General features: G+C 49.5%; 1 protein-coding gene across 1 annotated transcript; it reads left to right on the top strand.

Moving 5' to 3' along the window:
• The first annotated feature begins 1,209 nt into the window (after nucleotides 1-1,209).
• SMPDL3B (sphingomyelin phosphodiesterase, acid-like 3B) lies at nucleotides 1,210-25,871 on the top strand. Its single transcript, XM_011955531.1, is given in 11 exon segments — nucleotides 1,210-1,456; nucleotides 11,722-11,935; nucleotides 15,646-15,743; nucleotides 19,820-19,963; nucleotides 20,957-21,032; nucleotides 21,034-21,127; nucleotides 22,307-22,487; nucleotides 22,571-22,704; nucleotides 25,209-25,423; nucleotides 25,425-25,488; nucleotides 25,490-25,871. Coding segments are annotated over 11 exon segments (1,353 nt in total). The 5' UTR covers nucleotides 1,210-1,395; the 3' UTR covers nucleotides 25,562-25,871.
• Nucleotides 25,872-26,347: the final 476 nt, after the last annotated feature.

Below are 26,347 nucleotides of genomic sequence, written 5' to 3'. Positions count from 1 at the left end.
TGTTTATAAAAAAAAAAATAAATAAAAATTTTAAAAAGCTAGGTGAGGTGGTGAGTGCCTATAGTTCCAGCTATTCCAGAGGTTGAGGCGGGAAGATAGCTTGAGTCCAGGAGGTCAAGACTGCAGTGAGCTATTATCTTGCCACTGCATGCTAGCCTGGGTGGCAGAATGAGACACCCCCCTTCTTCTTCTTTTTTTTTTGTGATAGAGTCTTGCTCTGTCACCCAGGCTGGAATGTAATGGTGCAATCTTGGCTCACTGCAACTTCCACCTCCCAGGCTCAAGGGATCCTCCTGCCTCAGCCTCCCAAGTAGCTGGACTATAGACATGTATTACCACACCTGGCTAATTTTTGTATTTTTTGTAGAGATGGCGTTTCACTATGTTGCTCAGGATGGCCTCAAACTCCTGGGTTCAAGCGATCCTCCTGCCTTAGCCTCCCAAAGTGCTGGGATTACAGACATGAGCCACTGCAGCCGGCCTGAGACCCCTTCTGTAAAAAAAAACATAAATAAATAAAAGTTAAAATAATAAAAAACTTTAAAAGTTGTTTAAATAGGGCTGGGCACACTGGCTCATCCTGTAATCCCAGCACTTTGTGAGGCCGGAACGGGTGGATCATGAGATCAGGAGATCGAGACCACAGTGAAACCCTGTCTCTACTAAAAATACAAAAAATTAGCTGGGCGTGGTGGCGGGAGCCTGTAGTCCCAGCTACTCGGGAGGCTGAGGCAGGAGAATGGCGTGAACCCGGGAGGTGGAGCTTGCAGTGAGCTGAGATGGCGCTACTGCACTCCAGCCTGGGTGACAGCGAGACTCTGTCTCAAAAAAATAAAAAGTTGTTTAAATACATAAAATAATCAAATGGGAGTATAGATGAAATAAGTGTGGCCATAAGTTCATAATTGCTGCAACTGGAGGAAGGTAGTTGGGGGTTCATTCCATCATTCTCTCTCCTTCTGTTTCTGTTTGACCGTTTCCATAATACAATGTTAAGAAAGGATTAAACATGTGTCACCTCCTCCTAGAAGCCCTCTCACATTCCTCAGTCTGAATTAGATCCCCCTTTCCGGGGCTTGCCAATTCACCTGACATGCTGACCTGCAGTTCTGTGGTTTGCCCCTCCCTCCTGGGGGCAGGGGCTGCACAGGCAGGAGAGGTGTGGCTTCCACTTAACGGTCCAGATGCCCACCTCCTCTGGCGGGCACAGATCGCACCCTGCTGGGCAAAGGAGGAAGAGCCAGAGGATCCAGATGCCTTGGAGGACTTGGAACACCTGTAACAGGACAGGGAGTTCTGCTCGGGCATGTGGCCACAGAAAACTACTTGGGAAGCCTGCGGTGAGAACAGCAGTTCCTGGAGAATCCCACCGCTCTGGTGAAGTGAGCCCCGAGGATGAGGCTGCTCACCTGGCTGATTTTCCTGGCCCACTGGGGAGGTGCCAGGGCTGAACCAGGTATAGTACTGGGAATGTCTGCTATGCCTTTGTTTTGTACTATGAACTCTGGGGCTGCTGGAAGCTGCTCGCAGCAAACTTGAAGGTGCTTCTAAAGATAGCAAGGCAGGAGCTAGGGTAGGGAGGCAGGGTGGAGAGAGCTAGTGGGCCTTGGTGAGTGCTGTTTGAGCCTGAAGATTTTAAATGGAGGTGACAGCTGGCCAGGGAGGGACACCGATGTTGCGAAGAGGTCTGGGTACGTGAGAGCTAGCTAATTAGTGGAGGTAGGAGATGGCAGGAAAGATTCGTGGACTCATTCAACAAATGAGGTCCTTTCCTGTACCACACATTATTCTAGGAGCCAGGGATATATCAGAGAAGAAAACAAAGTCCCGATCTTAATGAAGAATTCCTTCATCTGGGGAGAAAAAAACAAACCACATAAACAACTAAAATACACAGCATTGGAGGAGATGATAAGTGTTACGGGGAAAATAAAGTAGAACAGGGAGGGAAGGGTTTGGGGAGGGGGTACTTACAAGACGGCCAGAGAAGAGCTGTCAAATCAGGTGACATTCAAGTGAAGCCTTGAGGCAATGAGTCCGGGAGCCACATGGGTGTCCAGAACATTACAGAAAAAGAGGACAGTGCACGGGGTCTGAGGTGAACACACAGGTGATGTGCGAGAGGAACAGTGAGGAAGCCTGTGTGGCTGGAGCAGGGTGGGCAGGACGAGGGGGTGAGGTTGGCAGATGATGGGGTGGAGAAGGTGCCAAATCATGGATAGCCTCGAAGACTTCCTTGAAGACTCAGACATTTTTCTTTCCATGTGCCTATAGATAGGAAGGACGCAGGCTTTTGCACAGGGTGAAATGGGATGTCCTTGGAGGGTTCTAGGCACAGGTGTAATGTATTCTGACTTCTGTATGTTTAAAAGGACCCTTGAGTCCAGATGCACTGCTCACATCTGTAATCCCAGCACTTTGGGAGGCCGAGGAGGGTGGATTGCTTGAGTCCAGGAGTTTGAGACCAGCCTGGGCAACATAGCAAAACCCTGACTCTACTAAAAATACCAAAAATTAGCTGGACGTGATAGTGGGCGCCTGTAGTCCCAGTTACTTGGGAGACTGAGGTGGGAGAATTACCTGAGCCCGGGAGGTTGAGGCTGCAGTGAGCTGTGATCGTGCCACTGCACCCCTGCGTGGGTGATGGGAGCGAGATCCTATCTCAAAAAAAAAAAAAAAAAAAAAGAAAATGAAAGAAAAAAATTCTCTTTTATAGCCCCTCTGAAGTAGGTGCTAATATCATTATGCCCATTTTGCAGATGAGGCAAATGAGTCTCAGAGGGGACACTGCACTTGCTGAAGACCTCCCAGCTGGGAAGTGGCAGGACAAAGCCTGTGCCTGGCTGTACTGTGCTTCATGTCCTCTTGGGATGGTGGGGTTTAGAGGTACTATTTTTTTCTCTTTTCTCCAGACTTGCTGGAATGTATACATCGGTAATTTTAAAACAAAAGTAAATTTAAAAGGAATTCCGGGCCGGTTGCGTTGGCTCCCGCCTGTAATCCCAGCACTTTGGGAGGCTGAGGCGGGTGGATCATGAGGTCAGGAGATCGAGACCATCCTGGCTAATATGGTGAAACCCCGTCTCTACTAAAAATACAAAAAATTAGCCGGGCATGGTGGCAGGCGCCTGTAGTCCCAGCTACTCAGGAGGCTGAGGCAGGAGAATGGTTTGAACCCGGGAGGTGGAGCTTGCAGTGAGCCGAGATCGCACTACTGCATTCCAGCCTGGGCCACAGAGCGAGTCTGTCTCAAAAACAAACAAACAAACAAACAACAACAACAAAAGGAATTCTGCAGCACCTGTAAGGATTTTCCGACTCCAGGTGTCTTCCTGAAGCATAGGTGGATTCTGAGACGGGATCAGACAGCATCATCCCTGCTTTGCATTAAACTGCAGGATTTCTGCCTCCACTTTTCTTAGCCAGGAGCTTGGGTGGATGCCAACTTGCTGGCTCCTTCTCCTCCCACACGTGTCCTATGCAGCATTTCACTCCTTCCTCAGCTTCTAACTGCAGAGAAGCAGACAGGTTCTTCCGCTGTGGGTGAGCTTGGTAGGAAAACACTCCCTGAAAGGCCAGCCCAGGGCTAAGGGAGCAGGACCAGGGCAGAAATGGTAATACTTACCTCTGGAGCTGTTGTGAGCAGAGGGTATTCACTGTTGGGGGTCTGTAAATGTAGGTTTTAACAAATGAACTCCATGGGTTTTGGAGGGCCTCTGTTTACAGAGCACGAATTACAATTGTGTTTTGGGGCTACTGCTGAACCTTAATAGCAAAGGACTGAAATAGGGATTGAGATCATTGTGTGGTGTGGGTTATAGGCAATAACAGACAAAAGTCACTGAATCACAGGAGTCAGACTGGGAGGGCCTTCAGGGAACCTCTGTTCAGTACTTTCATCTTATACTTGAGGAAATGGAGGCCTGAGGGGCAGTGTGGCCCAGGGAATGAGCCCTAAGGCTGCCTTGCTCACCCCACAGCCAGGTGCTCGGTAAAAGAGAACCCTTGCACCTGCACAACTGAGGCAGGAGGTGGGACTGGACTCCAGAGGCGGGGCTTTGACACCAGACCAGATTGAGGACTAGCTAAAACAGAGCCTGGGCAAAAGCAGTTTTCAAACACACCCAGCAGTGTGGCATGTCAGTTTACCTTTGCAATGGCAATACCCAGGAGTTACTGCCCCTTCCATGGCAGTGACCCAGTGATTTAAAAGTTACTACCCCTTCCCTAGAAATTTCTGCATAAATGCCCCTTAATCTCCAGGCAATTAAAGTGGGTATAAATGTGACTGCACAACTGCCCTGAGCTGCTACTCTCTGCCCATGGGGTAGCCCTGCTCTGCAGGAGCAGTCATGGAGCTGTAACATCACCTCTTCAACAAAGCTGTTTCCTTCAACCTCAAGCTTGCCCTTGAATTCTTTCCTGGGCAAAGCCAAGAACCCTCATGGGCTAAGCTCCACTTTGAGGCTCACCTGCTCTGCATCACAGCCATCCCTCTGCTGAGTGCATTCTAATCCTCATTTTATAGATGAGGAAACTGAGGCTCAGCTCTGAAAATCCCTTGCTTAAGTTGCCAGTGCCTGTGTGGAAGAGCCAGGATTCAAAATAAGATGTCCCTGATTGCAGGTTTCATACATGTCCTTATAGAAATAACTTATTGCCTGAAGCCAGAAAACTTAGGTCCTACCTGTGGTCCCACTTTTGAATACCTGTGTGACCTGCAACCTTTATTTTACTATTTATAAAATAGGGATGAGATTAAATGTGATGGCCCTAAGTGAGATCATGCCAGGTGCATTGTAAAATGTTGTAAAAGTTTAAGGAGCCTTGCACACAGACGGTCCCTGACTTAGGAAGGTTCCCCTTAACTTTATGATGGGGCGAAAGCCTTAGGCATTCATTAGAAACCACACTTCGAGGAGCCGCACAACCATTCTGTCTCCCACTTTCAATTCAGTATTTAATACATTGCAAGAGACATTCAACACTTTCTTATAAAATAGGTCTGCATCAGATGATTTTGCCCAACTGTAGGCTAATGTAAGTGTTCTGAGCTCCTTTAAGGTGGACTGGGCTAAGCTACGATGCCCTTTGGTAGGTTAGGTGTGTTTAATGCATTTTTGATTTATGATATTTTCAATTTTGCGGGACGTAGCCCCGTTGTAAGTTAAGGAACACCTGTATATATCTCCAAGGTCATGCTGGTAGATGGTGGCAGAATATAGTGCACTGTGATCATTTCCATTCTGACCTGCTTGGAATCCCCGGTCTGCTGCTCACTCACTCAGTTTCCTCATCTGTAAAATGAGTACATCTTAGGATGCATTTCATAATGTTGTCGTGAAACTGCTTGGATAGAGTGTGTGGCACAGGGTCTGGCATTCCGTAGGTGCTAAATGAATGGCAGATGCCTTCCTGCCCTCCTGTCTCCAACCATAAGGGAACTCACCTTCTAGCCACTTTAAGAACTTAGGTTTTACAAATGACTATGGGACTTCTCCTCACCCCTATCACAAATCATACTAAAAAGATCCCATATCAGGTATGATTTTAATTTTTTTATTTTATTTTTCTTTTTTGGAGACAGGGTCTCTATCTGTTGCCCAGGCTGAAGTGCGGTGCTGCAATCATAGCTCAAGGTAAACTCAAACTCCTGGACTTAAGGGATCCTCCTGCCTCAGCCTCCCGAGAACGGAGAAATTAAATTTCTTTTTAAAAAGTAGCTGGGTGTGGTGGCATATACCTGTATTCCTAGTGTGGTGGCTCATACCTGTAATCCTAGCACTTTGGGAGGCCGAGGCAGGCAGATCACTTGAGCTCAGGAGTTTGAGACCAGCCTGGGCAACATGGCAAACCCAATATCTACAAAAAAATACAAGAAAATTTGCCAGGCCTGGTGGCATATGCCTGTAGTCCCAGCTACTTGGGGGACTGAAGTGGGAGAATGAGTTGAGCCCAGGAGGTTGAGGCTGCAGTGAACCAGGATCACGCTACTGCACTCCAGCCTGTTTTGTTTGTTTGTTTGTTTGTTTGTTTGTTTTGTAGAGGAACGGTTTTGAACTCCTGGCCTCAAGTGAACTTCCCACTTTGGCCTCCCAAAGCACTGGGATTACTGGTGTGAGCCAATGCACGTGGCCCATGAAATTTTTAATATTGCTTTTGAAATGAATTCTTGATTGTGATGAATTACTTGATTTTCGTAGTTTTTGTTTTTCCTGCACTTTTAGAGTCAATACATTTTCTTCCCCCAAGTCTCAGATATTTCTGTGGACCTTGCAGAGCTATGAGGCCTTGGGCCCTATGTCTGTTGTCCCTAGTGGGCATAAAGCCCTGGTGACCCCCTTTGGTGAAGGAGGAGGTGGGCCAGGACACCTTTTGCTTGCCCAGGGATGCACTGTGCCCACCAGTCCTCCTCACATAGATGGTCATCTGGGGCAGACAGGCTCTATCTTCATCTTGTTTCCCCTCAGATGTCCTGCCTGCCCCTGCACTTGACCTGTGGACAGCAGCCAAGGACACACTGGGGCTGGCTGGGTAGGACATGGCCACTCCCCACCTTGTCCTTCTCTCATGGTGAGAGGGGGCCTTGTAGAACCCCCCCCAGGAACCAAATGTGGAGTAACCACTGCTTCCCATTTAAGGTGTTCTGTTCATCATCTCACATTTCTCATTTTAATTCTCACGAGGGCCCCAAGGGGTAGGGGGCGCTGTTATCTTGATTTTACAGAGGAGGAAACAGGCCCAGGGGAAGGTTCCGCTGTTCACACAGCTATGGGGGGTGGTGCAGCAGGATTCCCTCCCAGGTCTGTGGCCTCAGCTACTCGCTGTACTCAGTATCAAATTGATTTGTCTTCTCAGTAATAAATGAATAATAATGATAGCGGAGATTGGTATACTTTTCTAGAAAACTGAAGTTACAGATGAATACTGTCTTGCTGTGAAAGGTCCAAGCAGTGCGAATGTAGAAAGCCTCTTAGCTTTAACGAGATCCCCAGTGAAGCATCTGGACAGTAACATTTGAGAAGTTCTGGTCTAAACGGTAAAGCATTAAAGCGCCCAGGTCCCTACACCTCCCCAGTCTCACTCCTGGCCCCGGGGTAATTGCAGGTAATGGTGTGGTGTGTTGGGATTGTCCTGTATAAGCCCTTTCTCCTTCACCATCTTATCTGATGCTCACTGAGAGGCAGGCCAGATGTCAACATCCTGTGGCTCAGTGAGGCCTGGTGGCTTGCCCAGAGCCCCTAGGCAAACACATGGAAGAGCCTGGATTAGAAACCAGATCTCCCACCTCCCCATCCATGGTCCCCACATGCTAATTAGAGCTTAATTATTTTGATATAGGGCCTGGAAGCTGGTGGATCCCATATTCTTACGGAAAACATGGATTATTACAGCCACCTTCTGGAGGGGGAGTTCCAAGTCAACAGGCATGACAACATTGTGTCTCAGCTTTGGGGTCAGAGAGGTCTGGGTTTGAGCCCTAGTTTGCTCATCTATGCAGTGGGCATAAGAATCCCCATCTCACAGACTGGCTGCCAAGATGAAATGAGATTAGTGTATGAGAGCCCGGGCACCTAGCCAACACGGTTTGAATGCCTACAATTCTAACTGGCCTCCCCACAGCCTTGTTCATTCATTGAATGTGCATTTGCATGTCTTCCACATCCCAGGCACCCTTCTAGGCACTGAGGACATAGAGATAAACAAGATGGGCTTGGTGCTCTCATGGAACTGACATTGTAAACAGGGAAGATGGACAATAAGCAAACCAACAAGGTAAGTTCACATGTGAGAGTGCTCTGAGGAAAAGGAAGCTGGGGGAAGCAATAGCTAGTGACCAGACAGGCAGGGGAGGTGGCACTTGAGGTGGTCAGGGGAGCCTTCTGAGGAGTGACCTTGGGGCAGAGGCCTGAATGAGGAGGAGACAGCTGCATGATGATGTGGGAAGATTGGGTGACGCCATGGCTTAGACAGGAAAGAGGCCCTGTGAGGAGAAGCAGCTTGGCTGAGGGTGGTAGGTTGGGCTGAGCTGACAAGGTCGCTGGAATCTGTACCCCCACAATGAGGAGGCTGGACCCCAAGGAGGTGGAGCTGCCCGCCTGGACCTCTAGCTCTCTCCACCATTCTGTCCACTAGCCTGGCCTCTCCTGGAGTCAGCACATGCACACACACAGACACACATGCACACACACGTAAACACACATGCACGTACACACACCTTTCAGTAGGATGTGCCAGAGAGGCTGGAAAGTAGTTTCAGTTCTACACACTGGCTAGAAAACGACAACTGACACATGAGATGAGGAGTTTCTGGAGTGTAGAAATGTTCCTGAATACTTTGAGGGCTGACGTCAAAGGGGCCAAACGGCTCAGTGTTTGTAGTTAACTGAGAAAGAGCCAGCTTGAGGTAGGGAAATAGCCTCTTTCTCTGTCTGCAGAGGAAGCATGAAGACCATGTGCCTGAGAGAAAGGCAAAGGGTCTCCCACCACATCCATCCTGGCCAGCCTGGCTCTGGGTTTGGAAGCAGGTGAGAGCCAATCACAGTCTCAGCTTAGGGACTTGGGATGCCCACCAACTCTGCCCAACTCTGCTCACCAACTAACTGGTATGAGGCAGTTCATTCCTTTACTCTGGCTTGGGTTTTTGTCACTACAGGAATTATTTCTTTTCTTTTTTCCATTTTTTTTTTTTTTTGAGACAAAGTCTTGCCATGTCGCCCAGGCAGGAGTGCAGTGATGCAGTCTCGGCTCATTGCAACCTCTGCCTCCTGGGTTCAAGCGATTCTCCTGCCTCAACCTCCCAAATAGCTGTAGCTGGGATTACAGGAGTGCACCATAGTGCCCGGCTACTTTTGGGTTTTGTTGTTGTTTTTGAGACGGAGTCTTGCTCTGTCACCAGGCTGGAGTGCAGTGGCTCAATCTCGGCTCACTGCAACCTCCGCCTCCCGGGTTCAAGCGATTCTCCTGCCTCAGCCTCCTGAGTAGCTGGGACTACAGGCACGCAACTAGCATGCCCAGCTAATTTTTGTATTTTTAGTAGAGACAGGGTTTCACCATGTTGGCCAGGATGGTCTTGATCTCTTGACCTTGTGATCCACCTGCCTTGGCCTCCCAAAGTGCTGGGATTACAGGCATGAGCCACCATACCTGGCCTTACTTTTTGTATTTTTAGTAGAGATGGGGTTTTGCCATATTAGCCAGGCTGGTCTCGAACTCCTGACCTCAAGTCATCCGCCCACCTTGGCCGCCCAAATTGCTGGGATTACAGGCATGAGCGACTCTACCTGGCTGAATTTTATTTTCTGTACAGATGAAGTCTTGTTTTGTTGCCCCTGCTAGTCTTGAACTCCTGGCCTCAAGCAATCTTCCTGCCTTAGCCTCCCAAAGAGCTGAGATTACAGGTGTGAGCCACCGTGCCACTGTGCCTGGCAGGAATATATTAATGATCACAATATGTGTGGAAAGGTTAAATTGTCCCCATTATAAACAAAGACTCAGTTTGGATAAAAAATAAAAATGTGGGAATATGCTGTCAGCAAAAAGACCCATCTAAAATAGAAAGGCACTGGTTTTAACCCCTTTCACCATCACATCTTTCTGGGAGGGATTGGAGCCTGGAGACCCCCATCATTTACCATGTGATCTTAGGCATGTTAACATCCAGACCTTAGTTTCCTTATCTGTAAAGTAGGGATAATGTTCCCAGGGCTGTGCGGAGAACACTGTAACAACGCACGTGGGAGGGATAATGATTTGCTTCATCAGTCATTTACACTTTAGTATGAACATGTTTCAGATCTTTCCTGAGACTCAGTTTAGATCAGGAGAGGTGGGGAAAAGCTCAAGAGCATCTGGGAGGGAAAGTCAAGGAGTGAGGGTCAGGGGCCAGCCTTTATCTGCAGGCCGTTGTCCACTAAATGTCCTGTGGCCTAAGTGGGGCCCTGGCTATCCCACCCTGAGATCAAAAGAAGTCCAGTCTCCCAGGCCCGGACACAGCTTCCTGGGGCCAGTGATGTTGACTTGTGGCTCTAAGTGACACAAGAAATGGAGGAGGAAGTGATTGCAATAGCAGAGGGTAAGGAAATCCTGGGCCTCACTCTTGTTTTAGTGAGAAACAGGATGAACAGAGGCCAGATCTTCTCAACCCTCCTTCAGTAAACAGTCATTGAAACAACTTGTGCTGGCCAGGTGTGGTGGCTCATGCCTGTAATGCCAGCACTTTGGGAAGCTGAGGTGGGTGGATCACCTGAGGTTGGGAGTTCGAGATAGCCTGGCTAACATGGAGAAACCCTATTTCTACTAAAAATACAAATACAGAAAAAAAAAATTAGCTGGGCCTGGTGGCACATGCCTGTAATCCCAGCTACTTGGGAGGCAGAGGCAGGAGAATCACTTGAACCCAGGAGGCAGAGATTGCAGTGAGTCGAGATCGCGCCATTGCATTCCAGCTTGGGCAATAGAGGGAAACTCTGTCTCAAAAAAAAAAAAAGAAAAGAAAAGAAAAAGAAAAGAAACTACTCGTGCCAGGTCCCATATGGGGTTCGCATGAGAAGTCTACTCCATCCTACCTGTTTCTCTAGATTCCTTTCTCTTTATTACACCGTAAAGTTTTTTGCCACTTCAGCCTCCTTTGGTTGGAAGCTGAGTCTAGCTTTTGGTCAATCACTTCAGCAAGCAGGACCACTCCCAGCTGCTTGAGCCACACCCCAGATCCAGAATCACCAGCAAGTATACCTACCGGAGGAGGTCAGCCCAATCTGAAGTGGCATTCCTTTTTCCCTGGTCTAGTACTCTTACACTCACTTCCACATGTAGTCCCCAGGTTTTTGCTGTTTTTTTGTTTTGTTTTGTTTTGTTTTGGAGACAGGGTCTTGCTCTGTCATCCAGGCTGGAGTGCAGTGGCATGATCAGGGCTCACTACAGCCTCCACCTCCTGGGCTCAAGCAATCCTCTTACCTTAGCCTCCTGAGTAGCTGGGACCACAGGTACATGACCCCACACCCGACTAATTTTCTAAATTTTTTTAGAGGTGAAGTCTCCGTATGTAGCCCAGGCTGGTCTTGAACTCCTGGCCTCAAGGAATCCTCTTACCTTGGCCTCCCAAAGTACTGGGATTACAGGCATGAACCTCTGTACCCAGGCTTTGCTGGTATTGCTTAGCAAGGTTTTCCAGCTCATTTGGTGTGTAAACCTTCTCTATCCAGGTCAGACTTTTTTCTTTCTTTTTTTTTTTTTTTAAATTTTGGAAGAAATTCCAGGACAAGTCAGATTTTCACATGTAGTTATATTTCTCTGCAGCTTGAGAGGATCTGGCTCTAGTTAATGGGCTTAGAAAAGTGGCATAGCCCAGATTACACAGCTCCTAAGTGGCTCAGAGCCTGAGCACTTAACCCATACCTTCTCCTGCCTTTGCTTTAAAACAAGCCCTCTCATTAGAATGCCTGAGCTCTAATGCTGTGGCTGTCCATAAAACGTGGGGAGAAGGACGGGGCCTTGCCAAAGGTTGGGCTCAGGGATGGAGCTGAGCCTGTTCTCTGCTCTGTTCAATGTGTCCCTGGGCAGAACCAGGCCTGTGGGCCTTTCTCTGAACCCGGGGTGCTCAGAGAAGACTTCCATTTGCCTGTGTAATGCCCCTGCCCCAGCCCAGGGCTGGCCTGGACTTCCTTGCTTCCAGGCTGAGAGAGAGACCAGCTTTGAAGGAGGATGTTTTTTCTCCTGCAGGGAAGTTCTGGCACATCACTGACCTGCACCTTGACCCTGACCACAAGGTACCCAAATACCCCTTCCAGGTGTGCCCATCAGCTGGATTCCAGTCAGTGCCCAACGCAGGCCCCTGGGGTGACTACCTCTGTGATTCTCCCTGGGCCCTCATCAACTCCTCCATCTATGCCACGAAGGAGATTGAGCCAGAGCCAGACTTCATTCTCTGGACTGGGTGAGTACAGTCGAGGCGGCAGCTACCCTTTGCCGGGCATCTGCTCTGTGCTACATACCAGATGGCCCTTTGCCCACATTATCTCCTTTAATCCTCACTTCAGTCTCACGTGAGGCTGAGGAACCTAAAGCTCAAAGGAGTTTTGTAACTTGCCCGGGGATCCCTGAGTCCAAAGATTCCAAAGTCTGTATCCTTAACCTCCATGTCTCCTGGCTGTGGCAGAACGCAGCTCTCACTCAGGCTTTGGATGTGGTCCTGGCATGCCTGGGCACCTGGAGAGTGCCCGGGTTTTAAGCTATGGGTGGACACTGGAGCCCTTCCCCCTGGGGCTTAGGGCCTCTAAGTCTGAGAGGTCCAAGTGCAGGGAGGGAAGAAGTTATGAGGGCTGAAGGTGGCCCAGCCTGTGGTCCTAGTGTCCTGGCGGCTGCTGGCCACCCCTGGGCTGCCTGGTGGCCCTGGAATGTTCTCACCGGTCAGAACTCTGCTCTACACAGTGACAGCTTGAGGGCCGATCCCACTCATCGCAGAGACCCAGTTTCTGCTTCCTGTCCAAGGTTGCCGCTCTAATTCCTTCAATTTTCCTGGGAACTTGCCTCCTTATCACTCGAGATCCCCCGATTCTGGCCGGGCGCGGTGGCTCATGCCTGTAATTCCAGCACTTTGGGAGGCTGAGGTGGGTGGATCACCTGAGGTCAGGAGTTTGAGACCATCCTGGCCAACATGGTGAAACCCCATCTCTACTGAAAATACAAAAATTAGCCTGGTGTGGTAGTGCCTGCCTGTGGTCCCAGCTACTCGGGAGGCTGAGGCAGGAGAATCGCTTGAATTCTTGAGACGGAGGTTGCAGTGAGCCGAGATCACACCACTACATTCCAGCCTAAGTGACACAGCAAGACTCTGTCTCAAAAAAAAAAAAAAAAAAAGAAAGAAAAGAAAGAAAGAAAAAAAGATACCCCTGTTCCCTCACTTGCTCCCTCACTTGGCAGGGCAACAAGTCATGCTCAGTTGTGGGGTAGATGCTAGGGGTCTGAGATGATGGACACCCACACTTGGCTCCAAGGAGCTCATGGTCTTGTGGGCAATGCAGACAAACGCATTGACCTTACATCCCAGCAAGGAGAGAGGGTCACCTGGGGGGATGTGGGAGCTTCACGGAGCACATGATTCCAACTGGCAGGATTAGGGGAAGACATCCTGCAGGAACTGGTGGAGCAGGGGAGCTCTCGAGGAAGGCTGGGAGGAATTCTGACTTTGCGTTCCCTCTACCAGCCTCAGTAGACACTTCTATAAGGCAGGGTGAAACCCATGACGCCCCTAGCTGTGATGTGGTTTGTGGGTGTGACCAGGAAAGACCTTCAGATGAACCTGCCAGGCTAGACACATAAGACACGTGACATTGTCTCAGGAGGAGCCTGGACAGCTCTGGCTTCCCTGGGCTCAGGAATCAATCTAAGAAGAGAGTGAGCTTTGGTCCATGATCTTGGGCCTGCTCCCTCGAGGGGCCTCGCTGGGGGAGCTTCTGATTTCTCTAAGAAGGGAGAGCATGTGTAGCATTCTGACAGATGACAGATGGGATCCCTCGGGAAATTCATGACCCTTTAACAGATGCACATTTTTTTTTTTTTTGAGACGGAGTTTCATTCTTTTTGCCCAGGCTGGAGTACAATGGCGCGATCTTGGCTCACAGCAATCTCTGCCTCCTGGGTTCAAGCGATTCTCCTGCCTCAGCCTCCCGAGTAGCTGGGATTACAGGCATGCGCCACCACGCCTGGCTAATTTTGTGTTTTTAGTAGAGATGGGGTTTCACCATGTTGGTTAGGCTGGTCTCAAACTCCGGACCTCAGGTGATCTACCCGCCTCGGCCTCCCAAAGTGCTGGGATTGCAGGTGTGAGCCACCATGCTGGCCACAGATGCACATTTTTTTCTGGGAAATCTCTGAGACCTTGAAGAGGTCCACAGCATCAGATAAGAAGATCTTTAGGACCCTTTACAATTCTTCAATTATAATGAAATTTGACTTTTTTTTTTTGAGATGGAGTCTTGCTCTGTCACCCAGGCTGGAGTACAGTGGTGTGATCTCCGCTCACTGCAAGCTCTGCCTCCTGGGTTCACACCATTCTCCTGCCTCAGCCTCCTGAGTAGCTGGGACTACCGGCACCCGCCACCATGCCCAGCTAATTTTTTATTTTTAGTAGAGACGGGGTTTCACTGTGTTAGCCAGGATGGTCTCAATCTCCTGACCTCATGATCCACCCACCTTGGCCTCCCAAAGTGCTGGGATTACAGGTGTGAGCCACCACGCCCGGCTGAAATTTGACTTCTAAGAGAGCTGCAGTCCCTTTGAGGATGGCCATTAGAAATTAGGAGTGTTTTGCTACTCAGGAGGCTGAGGCAGGAGAATCGCTTGAACCTGGGAGACGGAGGTTGCAGTAAGCCAAGGTCCCACCACTGCACTCCAGCCTGGGCGACAGAATAAGACTCTGTCTCAAAAAAAAAAAAAAAAAAGCACCTAAAAAAATTAAAAATGCACCTGGTGTGTTTTTTATCAGACAGAATTAGATTATCCAATCTAGAAATAAAAAATGTGAAATTTTGTCCCTCTGTCTTTGGGTTTCTGGCCTGTCCCCAGGGAGTTGTCAGGGCAAAACAGCCCCTCTTGCTGCCCTCATGTGGGTATCAGAGACACTATAGGAGGCTATGGCTGTGAGCATAGACTCTGGGGCCAGGCTGACTGGGTTCAAATCTTGGCCCCACCACCTTCTAGTGGTGTACACTTAGGCACAAATTTTTTCTCCCCCGTTTCTGGTGCTTGATTTAGGATAGGCACAATTCTTAACTTTTCTGTGTCTTGGTTTCTTTATCTGTCAAACAATAAAATCTAACAATAGAATTTACATTGCAGTGTCATAGTGGGGAAAAAATTAGTGGCTATGGCAACAACACACAGAAAGTACCTGGCGGAAAGTCAGCCAGTGTGAGCTTCTAGCAGCAGTATCAATATTACTATGCTAATTAGTTTCATTGGTGGAGGACCTGGGCAGCAGAGGCCTCAGGATTTTGATTGTCTGGACGTCTCCCCATCCCTACACCCCACCTGCCACCGTTTTCCTCCCCTTGCTGAGCATTTCTAAGGTGGACCCAAGAATTTAGATTCATGGCGTGGGGGGCACAATGGTCCCGGGGCAGAATCAGTACCTGCCCTGGAAAAGATCTGAACCCTAGACTCTGAAGCCAGCTTCAAACTCCTTTGAACTCTTCGGGAAAGGAACATAATTCAGAGATGGCTTCTCAACCCTGAGCTCTCTTGGGGTTTGCAGATGGGACTGGAACTTGAGCTTTCCTCTCTAAATAATAATATTAATTACAACCTAGCAGCTACTCTTACTGTACTACATTATGTATATAATTTTCCTCCTTGATGGATACCTAACAAGCACTCTGTAAGAACCGTATTATCCCAGCATTACAGATGAGTTAATAGAGGCTCAGAGAGGTTAAACAACCAGTCAAGGGACCCACAGCAGGAAAATGGTGAAGCCTAGCTCTCAGCTCTGTCCCATCTGACTCCACTCTAGCCTGGCCATTCCCCCATAAGGGGACATCTGAGGCCCAGGTCCACAGGTTTTCCTCTCACTGCACAACTGTCTCTTCCTTTTCTTCTGCCCTTCCTGAGTTGCCTGCCCCAAATTGGCTTGGTGGTGTTTCGTAGTGATGACATGCCTCACGTGCCCGATTAGAAACTTGGAGAGGCAGCTGTACTGGAAATTGTGAAATGCCTGACCAAGCTCATCAGAGAGGTCTTTCTAGGTAAGACTGTGCCATCAGTCCCTCCACAGTGTTCTCTGAACTCCAGGCACTGTCTAGCACAGTGGGACAACAGCAGCAGCGAGTGTCCGAGCTGACCTTCATCCATGGACAGCGATGGCTGTTGGCCAGGTCTTCATGGTGACCATTTCTCACCTTCCTAACAAGCCGGAAGGCAACATGCAAGCCCATGGGCCTGTGGATACACACAGAATCCTATCAAAGGAAATGCCCTGCATTTCACTATCTTCTGCTCCTGCCTATCACCAGACCCATGAAAGCTTCTCCAGGTGTCTAAAGTTGCACACAGGTGTCATCTCTGGGTGAGTCTCACACAGCCCATGTGTCCTGCTCTGGAGTTGGCGTCCATCACCCTCAAACTGTCCTGGCTGCCAGGGTCTCTGGGAAATGCTGATTTCCAGCCAAGGTGCTGTTTCCTGTTGATTCCAAGGACTTCAGAGCCTGGCAGAGCAGGCAGGGACTGGGGGTGAGTGAGGCAGCAGCCCTACAGGACAGTGTAGGGTGAATAAGGTCTGCGTGCCCCATCTAATGGCCCTTGCAAATGTTTTAAAGCAGTCTGCACCGAAAACAACATCCTGGAGGCTAAATCAGGCTGCCAGGCTGCCAACTGGGCACCTGAGAAAGCAGCCTACAGCCCCCAGCCCACCTTTTTTGGGTTCCAGTACATCTGCCCCCTCTACAGATCTTCATCATACACTCCCAGGACACAGATGTGGAGTAATAACCAAAATAAATAACAGCACTAGCAGCAGTCACTCTGTGTCAGGTGTGAAGGGTCAGGCTGGCTCTAAGAATTGTCAAGCCTTAGCTCCGTCACTGTCACCATAAGCCTCGGGGGAGGTGCTGTGACCTCAATTTTACTGAGGAGGGAGGTGACCCTTAGGGTTAAGCAAACTAGTGAAGGTCACATTTACTTAAGGGGTCCAAATCCTTGTGTGGGCACTGCCCTTACTGTCTGTTCCCGCTGCTTCCTTCCCTTAACACAAGTCAATCTAGGCAAAGAGATGCCTGGATGCTTCCAGCTTATCTAACCCAGCCCAACCCAAGTCAGGCTGCTTGGTTTCCTTTGTCTTCTAGCAGGGGTCACTAGTTAGGGTCAAACCAGGACATTCCCCCGACCCCAACAGCAGGCACCATTATTCCCAATGTATAGAAAAGGAACCTGTGGCTCCAAGCTAGTCAGTTCCTAGGGAGGGACTCAGACTCAGATCCAACTGGGAGTACTTCTCCTTTGCTTCACATAGGACTTCTGGAACACAAGTCAAATATTGGGTAAGAAAATGCTTCCCTGACTGTTTTGTTTTTTGAGAGAAGGTCTTGCTGTCTGTCACTCATGCTGGAGTACAGTGGCACGATCAAGGGTCACTGCTGCCTTCATCTCCCAGGCTCAAGCAATCCTTCCGTCTCACTCTCTTATGTACTTGGGATTAGAGGCACACACCACCACGCCCTGCTAATTATTTTTATTTTTATTTATTTATTTATTTTTTAAGACTGAGTCTTGCTGTGTCACCCAGGCTAAAGTGCAGTGGTGTGATCTTGGCTCACTGCAACCTCCACCCCCATGGGTTCAAGTGATTCTTTTGCCTCAGCCTCCCAAGTAGCTGGACTACAGGCGTCTGCCACCACGGCCTGCTAATTTTTATATTTTTAGTAGAGATGGTGTTTCACTATGTTGGCCAGGCTGGTCTCAAAGTCCTGACCTCAAGTGATCCACACACCTTGGCCTCCCAAAGTGCTGGGATTACAGGCATAAGCCACTGCGCCTGGCCTGTTTTCAATTTTTGTAGAGATAGGGGTCTTGCTGTGTTGCGTAGGCTGGTCTTGAACTCCTGGGCTCAAGTAATTCTCTCCCTCAGCTTCCCAAAGTGTAGGGATTACAGGTATGAGCCACCATGCCTGGCCTATTGACTATGATTTAACACACGAATGTAAATTATAAGATTTTGTAGTTTCTACCACACTTGCACATTTATTGAATTTCCTAATATCCAAGATGCCATTGACTGAAAGATGCATCATTTTGTATAACTAAGAAAAAACAGCTACCAATTATAATCTGACACAGCACTTTCTCATGGCCACACCTCACTATGAGAACAAATGGGAAGAGATGAAATGAAGGTATTATCTAACTGAGAAGTCTAAAAACACAAGTCAAGCAGAACACTCCCATTTTATAGATAATTAAATTGAAGGACAGAGAGGTCCAGTAAGTGGCCTAAGAAGAGGAAGGGACTGAAACTCGATATTCAGGGTTCCACATCACATGTTCTTCCTGCTGTGTTCAACTTTACCCACCACAGTCGGCCGTGAACACTGGTCCCCGCTTGTCAGCACAGCCAAGTGACTGACAACACAGGCATGCAAAGCAAACAAATGCAGGGCCCTGGGCCAGGTGCAGTGATCATATGCCGGTAAACCCAGCACTTTGAGAAGCTGAGGCTGGAGGATCGCTTGAGGTCAGGAGTTTGAGACTGGCCTGGGCAACATAGTAAGACCCTGCTTCTACAAAAAATAAAAAAAATTAGCCATGTATGGTGGTGTGTATCTATACTCTTAGCTACTTGGGAAGCTGAGGCAGGAGGATCACTTGAGCCCAGGAATTTGAGGTTACAATGAGCTATGATTGTGCCACTGCACTGCCGCCTGGGCGGCAAAGCAAGACCCTGTCATGTAGGGCCCAGTTCTAGCTCTGCTATGGTTTAGCTGGGTAATCTCATAAAGACCCAGTCTGCTGCCTGTGAAAAAGGAAAGTAATGGTACCTGTCCATAGGGTTATTATGAGGATTAAATAAGGCAATTCGTTCACTCATTTAGTCAATCAACTAGTAGTTATTGAGCATCGACGATGGTGGAGACACCATTCCAGGAGTAGAAGACATGGCAATGAACAAGACACCAGGTCGCACCCCCGTGGAGCTTATGTTTGCAGGGAGCTGGGCACACAGAAGCAGTGAAAACACAGGAGTGAGTCTCTCCCTTCTCAAATGCCCTTGGGATTCAGGGATTTTTTTTTTTTTTTCTTAAATGGATTCTTAATGGCTGCTGGCATTTACTTTAGAGAGGTGAGGTTTTTCCAGGCAGTTACAGTGATGCATTTCACAACCTCCTACTTTGGCAGAGTTCTCAGCATTTCCAGGTCTTGTAGGCTGTACAAGGCAAAGGGTGTGTTAGAGATATTTTCCAACCGGAATGGGAGGCTCCAGCCTCCCTCATTTGTTCCAGGTCACTCCCTGTGATAGACCAAGCTCATATAAGGGCCCGGCCCTGTTCTGAGTCCAAGAGTTGTTTTTGTTGAGTGCCAAATATTTATTGAGCACCGATTAGGTACCAGACACTGAGCATAAAATAAAAACAGAAATGAGGCTGTTCATGTGGAGGAAATGAGTCTAATGGGTTCCCCTACACCTCCAGGCCTCATTCAGAGGCCCCTTCCTCAGGAAGGCCTCCCCAAACCCACTCCTACCCTCTGTTATTACTCCCATAGCAAGTGGCCATTCCCTTTTTGTGACATCCCTTACACCTCTACTCAATACCTGTCAACCCTATTGAACTACAGGACCTCGGGCTGGAAGTCTGGTTTCCAGCTCTGTGCATTGGCTCATAGTAGGTGCTCAATAAAACATTTGCTGACTGCATGGATGAGTGAAACTCCTAAGGCCTCCCAGAGTGAAGCAGACCCTTTCCCTAACAGTAAGATGGATCTGGAATCAACAGGAATTGGGAACACTAAATTACCAAGTGGCTGACAGTGATCGGAATCATTTAGACCTAGTTCTCCCCTTCTCATCATCGGCTGCTTTCCTTCTAACCAGGAAACTTCCTGCTGCGAATGGGTTTAGGGACTGTGATGAAAGCAGTCACTGCTCTTCCTCCCAAAGCCTAAGCAAAGTTCAGTCAGATTCTATCAAATGTGGGTTTCCTATCTGCGTCTTCTCCTCATCTGTGCTATCGCTCTTCCCCTTGAGCTCTGATGGCCAGTGGCCAACAGAAAATGATTAACTCCCCCGAGTGCTTTTGCATATATATTTTGATGTTTCACTCTTGCTTCCCAGATACTAAAGTCTATGCTGCTTTGGGAAATCATGACTTTCACCCCAAAAACCAGTTCCCAGCTGGAATTAACAAGATCGACAATCAGATAGCAGAACTATGGAAATCCTGGCTTAGTAACGAATCCATTGCTGTCTTCAAAAAAGGTACCAACACCATCTGCTCCTATCAGGAGCACTTACTGTATGCCAGGGTCTGATCTTCGTCTTTACAACAACCCCTTGAAATAAGTACTGATTTTATCTCCAGTTTACAGATAAGGAAGCCAGGGTCATACAGCTTAGAAAAGGCAGTCTTGGGAGCAGAATCCAGAACTAACTCCAAAGCCCTTGCTCTAAACCCCATGGCACTCATGATGCTCCTAAGTTCATGTTTATTGAGCCTTTACTGTGTGCCAGGCACTACCCTCAGCCTGGTCCTAGACACTTCACAACAGCCCTTGGAAGGAGGGGTTTCACTTTCAGCACGTGTGAACCTCGCCACCACTGACACCATGGGCTGGATGATTCTGTCACAGAGGACTGCCACGTGTGTTGCAGAATGTTGCAAACACCCACTAGAGTGATACCCTCAGGAACACCCCCAGTTGTGACAACCAGAAATGTCTCAGACATTGCCCAGTGTTCCCTGGGGCCAGAAGCACCTGGTTGAGAATGACTGGTCCAGAAACACAGCCAGCCCAAGGTGACTTTGACCCTACTCTTCCCTTTCCTCGGTCTCCTGCTGTTGGGACTCCCCAGTGGTCAAAGCCAACCAGAAGCCTGTGGCACAGAGGCCTGTTGATTTAATCCACGTAGATCAGCTCTTGGAAAAGACAGCTGAGCGGTGAAGGGTGGACAGTGGGTCTGGATGGGCAAACACACATCACTGTTATTCTCACTATACAGATAAGGAAACCGAAGTATAGAGGGGTGAAGTTACTTTCCCAAGTTGCACAGCGAATGAGTTCCAGAGCCAGGATTTCAATCCAGGCCTCCTGGCTCCAGAACCTCTGACCTTCCAGACTGAGGTCCCACCCATGGGAAAGATGGGAGGGGAAGATGCAAGGGAAAAAGAAAGTGGGACCGTGAAGTGGAAGGGGCAGAAGCCTGTCTGGCCAGAGGTGGGGGCCTCCTTCATATTGTCCCTGGCTGTGACAGGTGCCTTCTACTCTGAGAAGCTGCCAGGTCCCAGCGGGGCTGGGCAAATTGTGGTGCTCAACACCAATCTGTACTACCAGCAATGAGCTGACAGCAGACATGGTGGGCCCTGGCCAGCAATTCCAGTGGCTGGAAGACGTGCTGACCAATGCTTCCAAAGCTGGGGACATGGTAAGAGGTCCTGCTTCTTTCTTTTCTCATCTAGGGTTATTTTCTGCACAAGTCTCCCACTTCGCACAAACTCACCCACCCACCCAAAGTGCCCACATCCCAGAGGGTCCTTCATCAGCCTAGCACCAGCAGAGGGCTTCTTCCATCCTCACCACAGCCCTGTGTGCTGGGATCTGGAGCCCACTGCAGATGCTGAGGCTCATAAAGAGTGGTGACAGTCCCAAGTCACATAATAAGTGATGAAGCCCAGACTAGAAGACCAGTCTCCAGACTCCAAGTCCAGTGCTGTTTCTACTCCTACCACATGTGCAGCTGCAGCCAGGACTGTGTGCCAGACCTCCAGGGGATGCCCTGCCCTTGAGTGTGTCCAGCTAGTCTGCTGGCCTGACAGCTCCTCAAGGACTGGCTCAGTGTCTCATTTGCCCAAGTCCTCGCACTGACTAGCGCATCCCAAGAGGATCTCACAGCTGGTGCCCATGAGCACGCAGTATGTCAACATTGGGCACGTTGTTTAGGACATGATACAGATGATCTCAGGTAGCAGAACTATGGAAACCCTGGCTCAGTAACGAGTCCATCATTGTCAAAACTCCACCAGCTAGGTGTTATTCTGGATGAGAAAACAGCAGCTCAGGTGACACACAGCTGGTGTCTAAACTGCAGTCTGACTCCAAAACCCATAGAGTTAACCCTGTCCCCTGTTCTAACTCCTGCCATGGTGGCCAAGTGCCCAGGTGTTGTCAGCTGAATGACTCAAGGAATGTAAGAAACGAATGCACATTACCGTGTAGCATATGCCACACAACCATGCAAGAATGGTTTCGTTGCCGTGTTCAAGCTCTCCAAGAGAAGAGTAGTCTTTGAAGGATTAGGAAGGTTTCATGGAGGAGGTGCTCTTTGAGTTAGGTTTTGAAGTATGGGGAGGATTTACAGAAGTGAAAAGGAAAAGGGTACTCGAGGTGGCAGGCACAGAGGTGGGAATGTATGTGGTGCATTCATTGCAGGGCACAGGGAGAATGCCTGCATCTGCCTGGGAGATGGAATCCGGGAGGCCTTCAGGGAGGAGACACATTTGGGCCCATCTACCTGCCTTTGGGGCAATTTGCAGGTTTTGAGAAGTAGAAATGAGGGACTGGAGAGGGCATCTGTGAGCCTCTTCTGGGAACCCCTCCCTTGTAGGTGTACATTGTTGGCCACGTGCCCCCAGGGTTCTTTGAGAAGACACAAAACAAGGCATGGTTCCAGGAGGGCTTCAACGAGAAATACCTGAAGGTGGTCTGGAAGCATGGTCGCGTCATAGCAGGGCAGTTCTTCAGGCACCACCACACTGACAGCTTTCGGATGCTCTATGATGACGCAGGTATTCAACCTGGAGGGCAACTGCCAGCTCCGTCCCAGCTTCTCTCCCCAGACCCTCTCTGTCCTGCTGCTCTTTCCTGACAGGTGCCCCCATAAGCGCCATGTTCATCACACCTGGAGTCACCCCATGGAAAACCACATTACCTGGAGTGATCAATGGGGCTAACAATCCAGTCATCCGGGTATTCAAATATGACTGAGCCACACTGAGCCTGAAGGCCAGGAGTCCTGTGGAGGCCAGAGGAGGAGGGTGGCAGGGGCTTAAATGCATCACCACCTTCCTTAACGCTCAGCTTATCCACCCTCCCCTGACCACTGAGCCTCAGGAAGGTTGATCTCCTTCCACCCTTCTCCAGCTCAGGATCAGAACCCTGGAGGCACCTGCCACCAAGTCAGGGCAGTGCTTCTCCAAGTCTCCTTTTCTCCTGGATGACTGTCACAGCCTCACACCTGGTCTCCCTGCCTCTGGCCCTGCCCTGCTATGGTCCATCTGCTACACAAAAGAGAAGAAACTAATCTCCTATAGCACCACTTTCATCTTGTCTCTGTCCTGCTCAAAAACCTTCAATGGCTACCCAGTGCCTTCAAGATAAAGTTGTGTCTCCTTGGCCTAGTACTCAAGGCTTCCCACAGTCTGACTTCAAGCCCATTGTCCACGTTTTCCGTACACAGACAAGGCTCCAGCCCCTAATTCTTTGAGCAATCCCTCACCTGGTAGGATGAGCTTGTGGTTGTTGAGATGAAAGATAATATTCCTTTATTTATCCAACAAAATGCATTAAGTCTGTGCCATGGGCCAGGCCCTGTTCTAATCTCATGAGATATGTAAATGTACAAAACAAAGTCACCCCTCTCCTGGACCTGACATCTTACAGGAGAGGGACAATAAATATGTAGAATTAATTCTAGTACTGAGAGAAGGGCTAAGGAGAAAATCAAAACAGTGAGGCGATAGGGTGACGGCTATGGGAGGTGTGTACTGTGTTAGATAGGTGGGAAGGGGAAATGTCCACATAAGGTGCCATTTGAGTTCTGAGTGTATTGAGGGAGTGAGCCATATGGGTATCTCGGGGAGCAAGTCAAAGGCCGGGAGTGAGAATGTGTTTGGTGGGTTAGGGGAAGAGCACCAAGGCCAGGTGGCCACAGGGAGAGGCCCAAGAGGAGAGTGGGAGGGGAGGTCCGACCTTGCAGGCATCAATGAAGACTCTGGATTTGGAGGGTTTGGTGCAGAAGAATGAATTCCTGTGACTTAAAATTTTACGAAATCATCACGTCTGCTGTGCAGGGAACAGGCTATAGGGGCAGGTGGGGAAGGAGTGAGGCCATTTGGAGGGAAGGACAAACCCCAGATGACAGGATGGTGGCTTGGCCAGGGTGGAGGCAGTGAGGTGGTGAAGAGTGCCAGGTCCCGGATGAATTTTGGATGCAGAATTTGCTAGAGTGGATGTGGGCTGTGAGAGAAAGGGACGAATCCAGGAGGCTTCCGAGGCTTTTGGCCTGCGCAATGGATAGGCTGTGGCTGCCGGTTACTGAGAAGAGTGGCAGGGTGATCAGGCTTCGGGGGGTCAGTCAGAGGTCTGGTTTTGGACCTGCTAACTTTGGGATGGCTGAATGGCATCAAGTGAAAGTGGTCAGGGAAGGGGCAAGTTGGATCTTGAAGAGGTGGCGATAGAAATGTGATCTGGGAGTGGAGAGAGGACATTTAAAACCAACAACTGGATGAGCTCACTCAGGTCCTTGATTCTAATAAATGTTGACTAAGGAGAGGTCTGAGGGGTTTTAAGAGTGCCCCGTTGTCCGCATGGGCACTCTGAGGGTCTGAGCAAGGGGAATGGCAGGCGGAGGGACCCCCACCATCACCCGCGAATGGGCCCTACATTGTCCTCAGGGAGGGAGTCAGCCCTGAGCTTGAATCCTGACTCCACCACCTATAAGCTTTTTGATCTTTTGACCTCTGTGGCTCACTTGCTTCACCTGTAAAATGGGAGTAACAGAACCTCACAGGGTTTGAGGAGGAAGGACTACATGAAATAATGGAATGTGCCTGGCACAGAGTGGCCATGCATACGGGCAGCTCCTCTTACCCCATCTGCAGTGGCCTGAAGCAGGTTCATAAATGTACCTGGAACCTGTTGGACTGATGAACCCTGCAGAGCCTAGCCGTGAACATGCACCTGGGTCCTAGGAGTCTATAGTTCATAATCTCTCTCATGCTTAATGCTGCTCTTTTTATGTTGCTTTTGTCTATTCATTATGTAAATATTTACTGAGCATCTTCTATGTGGACCCTAGCATGGTGGGACCTGGGTAAACAACCTGGGGGCCAATCCTGCTACCAGTGAATACCTGTATGAATACCTGTATGACTACCTGTCTGAATACCTGTATGACTATCTGTATGACTAGCTGTATGAATACCTGTATGAATACCTGTATGAATAACTGTATGAGCACCTGTATGAATACCTGTATGACCCTGGCCAAGTGAATTAACCTCTTTAGGCCTCAGTTTCCTCATTTGTGAAACCAGGGTAATAAGCGCAGTTACCTCATTCAATTCAGAGGATGTCTGCCAAGCACAGTGGGTGCACAGCTAAGTGCTCAATGACTACTAGTGGTCATGATCACTACTCTAAAGAACGTGGGGGCAAATGCAAGGTGCAGGATGGGGATGGAAGCAGACAGCTAGTCACAGCCGGCCTACCCCAAACCCTTTCTCCAGGACATGGTGACCTACTTCATGAACCTGAGCCAGGCGAATGCTCAGGGGATGCGGCGCTGGGAGCTCGAGTACCAGCTGACTAAAGCCTACTGGGTTCCCCACGCCAGTGCCCACTCTCTGCAGGCAGTGTTGGACCGCATCACTGGTGACCAGGGCGCACTACAGCACTACTACCTCTATAACTCAGTCAGCTACTATGCTGGGGTCTGCGAGGAGGCAGCACGTGTGTGCCATGCGCCAGGTGGAAGTTGCCGCCTACACCACCTGTCTGTATGCCTCTGGGGACCACACCCGTGCCGCAGCTCCCTCTGCTGCTGATGGCCCTGCTGGGCCTGTGCACGCTCGTGCTGTGACCCACCAGGCTCACCTTCTTCCTGGTAACGGGTAACGGGGGTAGCGCCCGGGATCACCCAGAACTGGGCCTTCCACCATTTCCTCCGCGCCTGAGGAGTGAACTGAAATAGGACAACCGAATCCGGAAGTGAAGCCCCAGGAGCTGCAGTGATCCGTGATCGCGCCACTGCACTCCAGCCTAAAACCAGACTCTCTCCGAAAACAAACGAGAAACAGAAAAGAAATGACGACCCAAGACCCCCCACAGCATATTTCTTTTGCGTTTTATGTTTCATTCACAAAGCAACTCTTATCGTGCGTTTGATTCTGTGTTGTATTCCTTTTCTTTCCTTTTTTGTCCGAGACGGAATCTCGCCCTGTCGCCCAGGCCGGAGTGCAGTGGCGCCATCTCAGCTCACTGCAACCTCTGCCTCCCGGGTTCATGCGATTCTCCTGCCGCGGCCTCCTAGCTGGGATTACAGACGCGCGCCACCACGCCCGACTAATTTGTATTTTTGGTAGAGACGGGGTTTCGCCATGTTTGCCAGGCTGGTCTCGAACTCCTGCATCTCAGCTCACTGCAACCTCCGCCTCCTGGGTTCAAGCAATTCTCCTGCCGCGGCCTCCCGAGTAGCTGGGGCTACAGGCGCCCGCCACCACTCCCAGACTAATTTTGGTATTTTTAGTAGAGACGGGGTTTCACCGTGCTGGCCAGGCTGGTCTCGAACTCCTGACCTCGGGTGATCCGCCCGTCTCGGCCTCCGGGATTACAGGCTTGAGCCACGGCGCCCGGCCTCTGCGATCCA

Source organism: Colobus angolensis, unplaced genomic scaffold (assembly GCF_000951035.1).
Source record: "Colobus angolensis palliatus isolate OR3802 unplaced genomic scaffold, Cang.pa_1.0 Scaffold4, whole genome shotgun sequence".
Lineage (NCBI taxonomy): Eukaryota > Metazoa > Chordata > Mammalia > Primates > Cercopithecidae > Colobus > Colobus angolensis.
This window is presented reverse-complemented; position numbering and strand designations above follow the sequence as displayed.